Genomic DNA, 12259 nt, shown 5'->3' on the forward strand with positions numbered 1-12259 from the left:
TCCTTCTAGCCACTCCTCTGGGTCTTTCCAGGCTACCATCTGCCCTCCTGGGACAGCCTCAGCTCCGAGGATCCTTCTATCTGCAGCCGTTTTCATACAGTAGCTTTTCAAAAACATCATTTCTATCCTCAAAACCACCTCACTGTCCCCCAACTGCCAATCATGACCCGCGCCAGCCTGCTTAATCCCTTGAAAGACAAAGCACGTCCATCGGGTCCGGGAAAGTGCATTTTATACCATTTTGTACAGACCCTTTGCAATGAAATAAACAGGCTAGGATGTTCCCACCTCCGAAACGTGTGTCGTCTAACAAGATGCTCTTTGCATTCAAGTAGAGCATTTACTGATGGATAAAGCTACATTTCAAAGACATTTAACTCAGTGCATTTCTCTCCCAGTTGTCCTCCAGCTCTGTGACATGTACTCTGGGCACCAAATAAAACCTGTTGATGTATAATCGTTAATTTACGCATGATGCTTAAGCTCCAAATCGTGCACAGATCCAGCATTCTGCTTGCTTGCTCAACCAACAACCTCTACACCTGCTTTACCCCCCAGCTAAGGCTGAAAAGCAGCCAAGCCCTCGAACCCCCATCCACCATGAGCTTCAGAAACCAGGTGTGTTGCAAAGAGCATTAGTACCCAAACTGTGTCCCACTCCCTTCCACTTCCCACGCACTTAACAAAAAAATTTAAATTAAAAAAAAAAAAAAGTTTCAAAACGATTCAATAATCCTACTCAAGAGATCAACAAAGGAGGGGGAAACACAGAATCTTGGGCGGTAAGAAATCTTCCCATCGGATCCTACTCATTTCTGGGGGGGGGAGTTGAAAGAGACGGAAACTGAGGTTGTCTCTACAGCCTGGAAATGAGATCAGGTCTCATTCCAGCTTCCTCAGATGTCAGTTCTGGTCCATGTTCATTCATTTATCCTGCACAGATTTACGGAAGAGCTCCTGTACATTGGGCAGGTAAGTGCTAAAAATATAGCAAACAAACAAACAAACAAATCCCCCACAAAAACAACAAAAAATAAAAAACAAAGCAAAACAGAAAAACAGCTATAATCTGACCTGCACCATCCAGCTCGACAGACAGACACCAGCCACGCATGGCTATCAGGCATCTGAAATGTGACTGGTGTTATGGGGGAACTTCCCGTTCTGTAATTTAATTTTTTATTATTAATTTAATTTTAAGTTAAAAACTGATCCTAAAGTCAGCCACTAGAAAACTATGTTTAGAACAACTTAGGATACAAAACTCCTTTTTCAGCTCTAAATCCTAGGAAATCAAAATATACATCAAGTACTTGCAATGAAAATTTAATATCCGAACGAGAATGCTGGGGGGGGGGGGGCACCTGCCTGGCTCACTGGGCAGAGGGCGCGACTCCTGTTTTGGGGGGTTTTAAGTTCAAGCCCCACGTTGGGTGTAGAGATGACTAAGAAATAAAATCTTTTTAAAAAAAAATGGAAATAAGCTCTCAGTATAAAATATACCCCAGATTTCAGAGAATGGAAATTTTGTCTCATTAATATTTTTTTACATTGATTACATTTTATAATGAGACTTTGGCCCAGTAAAATATATTCTTAAAATTAATGTCACCCGTTCCTTTTTAACGTCTTTAAAACATGGTTGCTAGAAACTTTCAAAGTACACATTGGCTCCCATGATATTTTATTGGATAGTGCTGCCCTGGGCCCTTCTGCAGGAAGCAGACAGCAGATATGAGAATGAGCAGATAAAAGCCCATTCCACCCAGTCACCCCGCACTGAGAGCTACTTAGTATCTTCAAGGTCACTACCCCTATACCCCAGCGGACTGCGAAGCATCCCTGGAGCCCAGGGTCAGCCTTTCCTCGCTCAGGATTGCAGATCTGGTCTCAGGTTTCAGAGGATGTTGGTGCAAGACAGGAGCAAAACATGCAGGACCACTCGGAAGCTGGCTCTCCCTTTCCCCATCAGAGGCCAAACCAAGGGAGGCCGAGGAACAGGTGACCAGGCATCTAACTGCAAAATACACTGTCCCAGCCGCGCCCCAGCTTTACTTACTCCCGGAAGTCACTGCCACCAGCGCCCAGAGCAGGACCAGACCCAGGGGCCCCATGGGCACCAGCACCGCCACCAGCCCAAGGGAGCCCCACACCATCAGCCTCTCTCCGAGGGCATGGAGCTTTCCCAAAGGGGCGGGCTCAGCCTGGATCAATGCTCCCACCCCAGGACTGGTGGGGAGGCAGGGAGGGGGCTTCCTGAGCAGAGACCCGGCCAATCAGAAGCCTCCGGTAAAGTTCTCAGCGCTCTCCCCGGGAAAGGAGGGGGGAGAGGTGGCTTCTGACCAACGAGGGGTAAAATCCCTTTTCTGGATAGGGGAAAGAGAAGAAAGGTTTGCCTCTTCAAGCCTTGTAAATGGAGCTCTCGGGCCAGAAGGCAAACAAGGCCATGGTCCGATTTCTTTCTTTCTTTCTTTTTTTAAATGCTAATTAAATTTACCATTTTAACCATTTTTAACGGCAATTTGATGACATTGAGTGAATTCACAGTCCAGAGAACCATCATCGCTGTCAGGTCTGGCCAGTCTGTCCCACTGCTCCAGGCAGGCGAAGCCAGGCCTTAGGCACAGCTGTCACCAAACAAGGGACAGCAGCAGGGTCTCTCAGAGCTCAGGCCCAATGCTTCCCTCCCTGATACATCAGGATGAGCAGTTAAGGGAGGGGGAGGGGGAGGGGCGTCTGAGTGGCTTAGTTGGTTAAGCATCTGCTTTCGGCTCAGGACTTGATATCCCAGGACCCAGGGTCCTGGGATCAAGTCCTGTGTCAGGCTCTCTGCTCCGCAGGGAGCCTGCTTCCCTTCCTCTCTCTCTGCCTGCTTCTCTGCCTACTTGTGATCTCTGTCTGTCAAATAAATAAATAACATCTTTGAAAAAAAAAAATAAACGGGGAGGTCTGCACACCTGTGTTCCGTGTCCTTTCCCAGACCCCACCTCCTCTTTCTAAGCTCATAGTGGCCTCCATGCACACTTCTGGTTTTAGGCTCCAGGCAGCCTGGGCCACCACCTCCTTCAGGGCTGTGGGCCCAGCACCTCCTCACCAGCACCTACCCCCCACCCCCGCATTAAATCTGCTTTTTATAAACCACTTTATTACCATACAATACAGATCCCACAATTCTCCCACTGAAAGTGCACAACTCAATGGGTTTTGGCCCATCGAAAGCTGGGCAACAATCACCACAATGGTTTTAGAACATTTTCTTCACTATGAAAGGAAACCCCATCACCAGGAGAATCCTTAGTCCCTGTTACCCCAGTCCCTGGTCACCACTGATCTGCATTCGGTCTCTATGGATTTGCTGACTGTGGATATTTCATAGGAATGGGATCATTCTCTAGGTGGCCTGTAGTAACTGGTCTCCTGCACTGGGAGTCATATTTCCCAGGCTCATGCATGTTGTAGCAGGCTGACCGTGCTTCCTTCCTTTTCATGGCTGCATACTCTTCCATAGGACAGAGAAACCAGATTGTTTATTCACTCATCCCTTGATGGACAGTGAAATGACCATTCAATGCAACTTTCTTGGAGTTAAACTGAGACACAGTTGACAGGCTGACACATGATGTTGTCTAGAAACAATTCAAGTTTTATACTAGGTCCACTTCCGGCTCATATTTTGAAACCAGGAATTCTGCCTTCCCTCCTGCAGCTCAAACATGTTCACAGGCCCCCCTCCCATAGGGCTGGAGATTTACGAGTCCCCTTACAGCTACGTCAAGGCCCACAACATGTTCTAAGTGGCGCCAAATGCTATAAAGAAGAAAACTGCATTGAACAGGGCAGGCCTCTAGGAACTAAAATCCCAATGGGGAAATGAGGCACAGACAAGATGTGACATGTACTAAGGAGAGCCCTGGTTCTGAAAAGCAATGTTTTTTATGCTGGGGGATCATTGGGAATTTATGACAGAGAGATCACCCTGAAACCTCAAAAAGACGGATAATAATGTTATTAGAAAATTGTACACTTGCAACCAGTAGATAAGTCCTAGAGACCTAATACAGAGAACAGCGATCACAGATCAGAAAACTGGATTATAAGCATTAAACTCACTAAGAGATTAGATCTCAGTTGCCCGATACCAGAAGAAATGATGGTTATGGGGCACCCTGGTGGGGTTAGCTAATGCTACAAAAACAACCATGTTGCAATGTACATGTATCACGTCAAGACCTTGTAAACCTCCAACTTATCCAATGTTGTATGTCGAATGTATCTCAATTTTTAAAAATTGTATCAGGCACTGGGCAAGCCCTTCACTGAGTATTAACTCATTCAGTCAAAGCTCCCCTGCACCCTACCACCAAAAATCACCAGTGAGGTGGAACTAATATCATCCCATAGTTCAGACAAGGAAGTAGGACACAGAGAGGTTAAGTGATTTGTCCCAAATCACACAGCTGGACTCCACCTGGCTCCAAAGTATCCTTTCTCTCAACTCTGCCACTTAGCTCAGTGGTTATCACTTCCTCCTCCTCCTCCTCCTCCTCCAGGAGCCTCTAGTCTCTGCCCATAGTCCTAGAATCCTCCCCTGTTCACAGTCAGGAACTGGAGAGAAAACCTTGCCACGTTTCACATGGTTGTTCCCAGACAACATGGTGGCATCACATTCTAGGCCTGAAAAATCAGAACCACCAGGGAAGAGGAGGAGCTCCCTCCAGAACATGCTGATGACTCGCTGATAGTGCCGTCACCCGCATTGTACCAGAGCTGGCCAAGGCAGGGTTCCCCGCATCTCTGGTCCCCCTTCTCCATGTTTCTATCCTTACTTGACAAAAAGCTGATGAACCTACTGGGTGGAGCACCAGGGCTCAAGGACTTGATTCACAGAAAGACCCTCCTAGACAAGCCTTCCCACCTCCTCATCCTCCCAACAAAGCCAAGTCCAGCTTCCTTGGGGTTGGGGTGGAGGGGTGGGGGATGGCAGGAGGCAAGGTTGGGCTTGCCAGGAACTGAGGATTGAGCTCCCAGTTCTGAATTCAGGCAGAGGATAAACTAGGGCCTATCACGCCCATGTCTGAATTAAGAAAATTAACAAGCTTTTGTTTTAAACCATCAAGAGAAGACATTATTTTTGCATAGGTGGGGCAAGAGGTAGTCCATCATAGACAACTAACCAGTAGGGGGCGCAGTGAGCTCTGCTTACGTGGGCAAAGGAAGTCCCAAAACATTTTGATCCTTAATGAACCACACTCACCAGACTTCTCAAGTCCTCATTTTTTTACAGCAGTTTTAGGTTCATAGCAAAACTGAGAGCAAGGCATAGATCTTTTTTGTGCATGTGCCTTCGGTCCTTGCACATGCAGAGTGTCTCCTGTTAGCAAATGTCCCCAACACATTGGGACATTTGAGGCCATTGGAGAACCTACACTGACACGTTGCTATCATCCAAGGTTCATACTTTGCCTTAGGGTTCACTCTAGGGGTCGTACATTCTGTGGGTTTGGACACACATATAATGATCTGTATCTACCACCATAGTATCATACAGAGTGTTTCACGGCCATAAAAATCTTCTGAGTCACAAATCCATCCTTCCCTCTCCCAGTCCCTGAAATCACTGACCTCTTCCCTTAGCATCTCTGTATTTTTGTCTTTTTCAGCATGTCATATAGTTGAAATCACATAGCACATAGCCTTCTCACGTTATCTTCTTTCACTTAGGAATATGCATCTAAGGTCCCTCCGGTCTTTTCCTGGCTTGACAGGTCATTTCTCTTTAGAATGGAAGAATATCCCGTTGCCTGGATGTACCATGTTTGTTTATCCATCCACCTACTGAAGGACACCCTGGTTACTTGCCCAAGTTTGGACAATTATGGATAATGCTGTTGTAAACATCTGGGTGCCAAGCTTTGTGTGGACGTTAAGTTTGTTTTTTAAGCAAGCTCTATGCTCAACGTGGGGGTTGAGCTCACGACCCTGAGATCAAAAGTCACATGCTCTACCAACTGAGCCAGCCAGGCCCCCTTGTGTGAACCTACGTTCTCCTTTGGGTAAAAACCAAAGAGCATGACTGCTGGGTCCCAAGCAGCAGAAAAAGGTTTCTTACTTTTCTAAGAAACCACTAAATGTCTTTGAAAGTGGCTGCAGCATTTTACGGTCCCAAAGGCAATGTAGGAGAGTTCCTGTTGCTCAACATCCTCACCATCCCTTGATGTTGTCAGTGTTTCAGAACTTAGCCATTCAAATAGGTATAAACAAGCATAAAGTAAGAGTCATTAATTTAATTTGCATTTCCCAGGTGAAATATGATATAGAGGATCTTTTCATGCACTTATTTTCCATCCATAAATCTTTGGTGAGGTGTCTCTTAGGGTCTTTTGCATATATATTTAGTTTTTATTTCTTTCAGCAGAGTTTTGTAGTTTTCCTCATATATATGAATATGTATCTTATTAGGTTTATACCTAGGTATTTCATTTGGGGGATGATACTAGAAATGGTGTTTTTTATTTTCAAATTCCACATGTTTGTTGCTAATAGAGAGGAAGGCAATTGACTTTTGTGTATTGACCTTGTATCTTGAAACTTTACTAGAATAGCTTAATTGTTCCAAGAGTCTTTTGGTCAATTCTTTCAGATTTTATACACAGATGGTCAGGTCATCTGGGAAGACGTTATATTTCTTCCTTCCCAATCTGTATATATTTCCTTTTCTTGTCCTATTGCATTGGCCAGAACTCCCAGAACAATATTGAAAAGGAGTGGTGAGAGGAACATCCTTGCCTTATTTTGGATCTTAGTGGGAAAGATTCTAGTTTCTCACCATTAAGTATAGCTTTAACTGCAGATTTTGGGGTAGATATTGTTTAACAAGTTGAGGAATATCCCTTCTATTTCTTTTTTTTTTTTTTAAAGATTTTATTTATTTATTTGACAGAGAGAAATCACAAGTAGATGGAGAGGCAGGCAGAGAGAGAGAGAGAGAGGGAAGCAGGCCACCTGCTGAGCAGAGAGCCCGATGCGGGACTCGATCCCAGGACCCTGAGATCATGACCTGAGCCGAAGGCAGCGGCTTAACCCACTGAGCCACCCAGGTGCCCTCCCTTCTATTTCTGGTTGACCCATTTTTTTGTCATGAATGAGTATTGGACTTTTTTTTTTTTTTTTTTTTTTTTTAGACAGAGAGAGAGAATACAAGCAGGAGGAGTGGGAGAGGGAGAAGCAGGCTTCCCACTGAGCAGGGAGCCCAATGAGGGACTCCATCCCAAGACTCTGGGATCATGACCTGAGCGGAAGGCAGACACTTAATAACTGAGCCACCCAGGTGCCCCTGGGCATTGGATTTTGTCAAATGCTTTTCCTGCATCTACTGATATAATCATGTGATTTTTCTTCCTTAGCCTGCTTGATGTGATGGATTGGATTTACTGATTTTCAAATGTTGAAACTTGGGATAAATCCCACGTGGTCGTGATATGTTAATTCCTTTTACACATTGTTAGATTCAATTTGCTAATATTTTATTGAGGATTTTTGCATCTATGCTCATGAAAGACATTGGTCTGTGGTGTGTTTTTTGTTTTGTTTCTGTAATGTGTTTGTCGGATTTCAATAGTGGGTTAATCTGGGCTCACAGAGCTCAGGAGTCTGCTTCAAGCTTTTGAAAGGATTTTAGAGGGATGCCTGGGTAGCTCAGTTGGTTGGGCCTCTGCCTTTCGCTCAGGTCACGATCCCAAGGTCCTGGGATCGAGTCCCGCATCGGGCTCCTTGCTTGGCAGGGAGCCTGCTTCTCTCCCTGCCTCTGCCTGCCTCTCTACCTACTTGTGTGTACTCCCTCTATCTCTGGCAAATAAATAAAATATTTTAAAAAAAGAAAAAGATTTTAGAGAACTGGTACTCCTACCTCCTTAAATGTTCGGCAGAATTCACCAGTAAGCTCATCTGGGTTGCTTTGCTTTGGAAAGTTAATTATTGATAATAAGAAGCTTAATTAGTGATTGGTTAATTATGATTTCCTTAACAGAAATAGGCCTAGTCAAATTGTCTGTTCCTTTTTTTTTTTTAAAAGATTTCATTTATTTATTTATTTGTCAGAGAAAGAGATGGATAGAGCGCACAGCAGGCAGAGTGGCAGGCAGAGGCAGAGAGAGAAGCAGGCTCCCCACTGAGCAAGGAACCTGACGCAGGACTGGATCCCAGGACCCTGGGATCATGACCTGAGCACAAGGAAGACACTTAACCCACTGAGCCACCCAGGCACCCCTCATCTGTTCCTTCTTGGGAGATTGTGCTTTTCAACTGGCCCATTTCATCTGGGTTATCAAGTTTGTGGGTATAGAGTGACTAAGATCCCTTTACTATTCTTTTAATGTCCACAGGATCTGTGGTGATGCATTTGCTTTCATTTCTGTTGTTATTAGTAATTTGTATCCTTTCTCTCCTTTTCTTAACCTGGCTCTAGGCTTATAAATTTCATTTATCTTTTCAAAGAACCAGGTTCTAGTTTTGTGGATTCTGATAACCCTTTTCAGTTTCATTGCTTTCTGTTCTCATATTTACGATTTCTTCTGCTCTCTTTGTTCTGCTTTTTCTAGTTTCCTAAGGTGGAAGCTTAAATTATTGAGTGTAGGTCTTTCTGCTTATTCAATGCTATAAATTTCCCTAGAAGCACTGCTTTTGCTGAGCCCCACAAATTTTGGTTGTGTTGTCCTTTTCATTTAGTTTGAAATATTTTTTAGTTTCTCTTGAGATGTCTTCTTTGACCCATATGTTATTAGAAGTGTGTTGTTTCATCTCCCAAAAAGTACTTTGGGATTTTCCTGCTATCTTGCTATTAGTTTCCAATTAAATTTCATCGTCATCTCAGAGCTGGCACTGTATGAGTTCTACTTTTTGCCCTATCTTTTATCCTTGTAATGAAGCCTGCTCCCTGTTGAGTAACGCGTTTGGAAAAGCTGACAAGGGGTGGGGAATGTTAGTTCATCTTTCTACTTGTGCAATTAGTAGTGTGATCTTAGAAAAGTCACATGACCTCTCTGGATATATTTATTCACTGGCCTAATAAAGGAGCTGGAAATTATTGGTCAAGCATCTTCTGGCTCCATATTGCGTTCAAGTGGAGAACAGAGGGACCAGGAAAAAAAAAAAAATCAAGTACACACAGAAGTTCCCACGTGATAAAAATAGCATCATGTACAGTTGGAGAGTTAGACAGATTATTCAATAAATAAACAAGGTATATGACCACCCTGTTCACAGAAAACAACACATCAGTAGACTTCCATCCAACTAACAGGGACTCAGGAGCCTGGCCGTCTCAGTCAGTAGAATATGCAACTCTGGATCTCAGGGTTGTGAATTTGAGACCCACAAGGTGTAGAGATTACTTAAAAATAAGAATCTTTTTAAAAGATTTTTATTTATTTATTTGATAGAGAGAGACACATCAAGAGAGGGAACACAACCAGAGGAGCGGGAGAGGGAGAAGCAGGCTTCCTGCAGGAAGCCTGATGTGGGACTCCATCCAGGACCCTGAGATCATGACCAGAGCCAAAGGCAGATGCTTAATGACTGAGCCACCAGGCACCCCTAAAAAGAAGAATCTTAAAAAAAAAAAAAATTAAAAAAGGAAATCTAACGTGGATCTCAGTGGGCTCAGATCAAGGTGTTGGCTGGGCTGATTTCTTCTGGAAGCTCTTGAGTGGAGAGGACCCATTGTATTGCTTTTTCCAGCTTCTAGAGGCTTCCTATGCTCATTGACTTATGGTTCCTGGCCCCATCTGAAAGATTATCCAAGACATTCTCCCCATCTCAAGGTCCCTTACATTCATCATCTGCAAAGTCATATAAAGGTTACATTCACAGGGTCTGGGGATCAGAATGACCTTATCATAGCTGCAAAACACCTCTGGCTTTGCCTGTATTTCGAGGCAAGCAAGATGCAGAGTGTTGCAGGTTTTAAACCATCATCATGTGTTAAAAGGTCGAAGGAAGAGAGAAAATAAATGTGTGGGCTTGCTCATGTGTAGAGCTCTGTGGGCAAGACACTGCCAGGAACTGGTAAGCGTGGTTTTGTCTTGGGAGGGAGTTAGGGGGGACTGGGTATGAGAGCTGGAGGTGTGAGGAAGAGTCCATTCTTACTGCAACATCTGAATTTTGCTCTGGGGCACAGAATGCTTATTCAAAAATTAACTGTTTGGGGCGCCCCAATGGCTCAGGTCATCATCTCGTGGTCCTAGGATCCAGCCCCATGTCCAGCTCCCTGCTCAGTGGGGAGCCTGCCTCTCCCTCTCCCTGCCGCTCCCCCTGCTTGTGCTCTCTTTGTCAAATAAAAAAATAAAATCCTTTTTTATTAAATATTTTTATTTATCTATTTGACAGACAGAGATCACAAGTAGGCAGAGAGGCAGGCAGAGAGAGGAAGGGAAGCAGGCTCCCCGCTGAGCAGAGAGCCCAATGCGGGGCTCCACCCCAGGACCCCAGGATTACGACCCAAGCTAAGGCAGAGGCTTTAGCCCACTGAGCCACCCAGGTCCCCCAAAACAAATAAAATCTTTTTTAAAAAAAGAAAATTAACGGTTTAGGGGGGCACCCCAGTCGGCTCTGTTGAAAGGAGGCCGTGGGTTTGAGCCCCATGCTGGGTACAGAGACTATTAAAAAATACACTTGAAAAAAGACTCTAAAAGATATCATTGGGAACATGTAAAAATTTTTACCTGCTTATGAGTCAGAGACCAAGAAGTCTGCATGTAATATTGGCAGCTAGTGAAGAACGAGGGAAAAGAAACAAAAAAGGCGACTGGATGTTTTGCAGGAAAAAGAGGGAAGGCGGGTAAGCACCAAGGACACAAAACTCTAAACAACAGCATAATAACGTCAAGGGCAAAGACCACCCTTCTCTCTGCATCCCTCAATGCCGGTCGATTGTGATGAGAAATTAGCTCTTTTGAGTGCTATGCAGGCTTAAGACCCTAGGACAACCCAGCTGGCACCCAGTATCTGCACATTTAAGAGAGATTAAGATCCCTGCTCCAAGCTCCCACCTTGCTTTCCAAGGGTGGTGGTGGGGGGCACCTTTTACACTAACCACTTAGAGTTGAGCACTCAAAAAGTCAGGGTCCGGGGTGCCTGGTTGGCTCAGTGGGTTAAAGCCTCTGCCTTCCGCTCAGGTCATGATCCCAGGGTCCTGGGGGCTCTCTGCTCAGCGGGGAGCCTGCTTCCTCCTTTCTCTCTGCCTGCCTCTCTGCCTACTTGTGATCTCTGTCTGTCCAATAAATAATAAATAAAATCTTAAAAAAAAAAATGTCTGGGTCCTCCCCCCCCATCAAGTCTTAAGTGTAGGCTTACCCTGCTCTCCCTCTCCTGCTCCCTGGTGACCTGAGGCAGAGGAAGGGCCATCCCCCACAACTCAATGGGGTCCCTCTCCATTGCTTTACCTAATAAATCTCGTGACTCTACTTCCCTTGTGCGGGTGTACTGAAACCACATTTTCAAAGAAAACGACCCAGTGGGTTTCACTTCCCCAAGGTGGGAGCTCTGATGCAGAGGGAACTATCTGTCCACAGACCCCACGTGGGTGGCTGGCCCCCCACTCATTCAGCGGGTGGGGTGGCCATGCCTATGGTTAATTTCACACACCAACTGCAGACCTCCTAACACAGTCACCATGTCACAGTGGAAGACCAAGGACCCATTCCAGCTGCTGTCAGGCGGGGAGCAGCGAGTTAAAGCAACCAGCCCAAAATGATACCATAACGCTTTCCTCACCCAAATGTGAGGGGGTAAGCGGGATCCCCTCCCGTTGCTCCCCTCACCCCCACCTCCCGCCCTGGGAAACAGGGGCCCACTGAGGTTCAAGTGCATCTGCCAACTGTGGGAGAGTCTTTTCACTGTTGGGGGATTCCCAAAACACAAGGCTCTGGTTGTTTTATGGACCCTGGGGTGGAGGGCGATGGAAGCAGATTGGAAAGCACTGAGCCGGGTCTTCAGCAGGAGCTGGTCTCCTTAGCACCCTTATCGATGGTCCGCTGGAGCAAGACAGTTCCCTGCCCCCATGCGGTTCTGGAGCCAGGGCGTCCATGCCTCCTGGTTTGCCCAGGATCGCCCCCCTGCCCACCTTGGTTTGCCACAATTAAAACAAAACAAAACAAAACAAAAAATAAAACAAACAAAAAAAACCTTGAAAGAACACAGAAAAAAAAACCCCTCTAACAAGCAACCATTTTACTAATAAACAGCACACAGGTGATTCTCTTTT

General features: G+C 45.3%; 1 protein-coding gene and 1 non-coding gene across 2 annotated transcripts in view; both read right to left on the reverse strand.

Annotated features, from left to right (window-relative positions):
* LOC122896077 overlaps positions 1-2156 on the reverse strand; it is a 139181-nt gene extending 137025 nt beyond the window's left edge. Inside the window, exon 1 of the mRNA XM_044234017.1 lies at positions 2060-2156. Within this exon, the coding sequence (XP_044089952.1) occupies positions 2060-2156 (97 nt within the window). The remainder of the gene's footprint in view (positions 1-2059) is intronic.
* Positions 2157-5950: 3794 nt separating this feature from the next.
* TRNAK-UUU lies at positions 5951-6023 on the reverse strand. Its single transcript has one exon. It is a non-coding gene; the product is annotated as a tRNA-Lys (tRNA).
* Positions 6024-12259: the final 6236 nt, after the last annotated feature.

This window comes from Neovison vison, chromosome 14 (assembly GCF_020171115.1).
Source record: "Neovison vison isolate M4711 chromosome 14, ASM_NN_V1, whole genome shotgun sequence".
NCBI lineage: Eukaryota > Metazoa > Chordata > Mammalia > Carnivora > Mustelidae > Neogale > Neogale vison.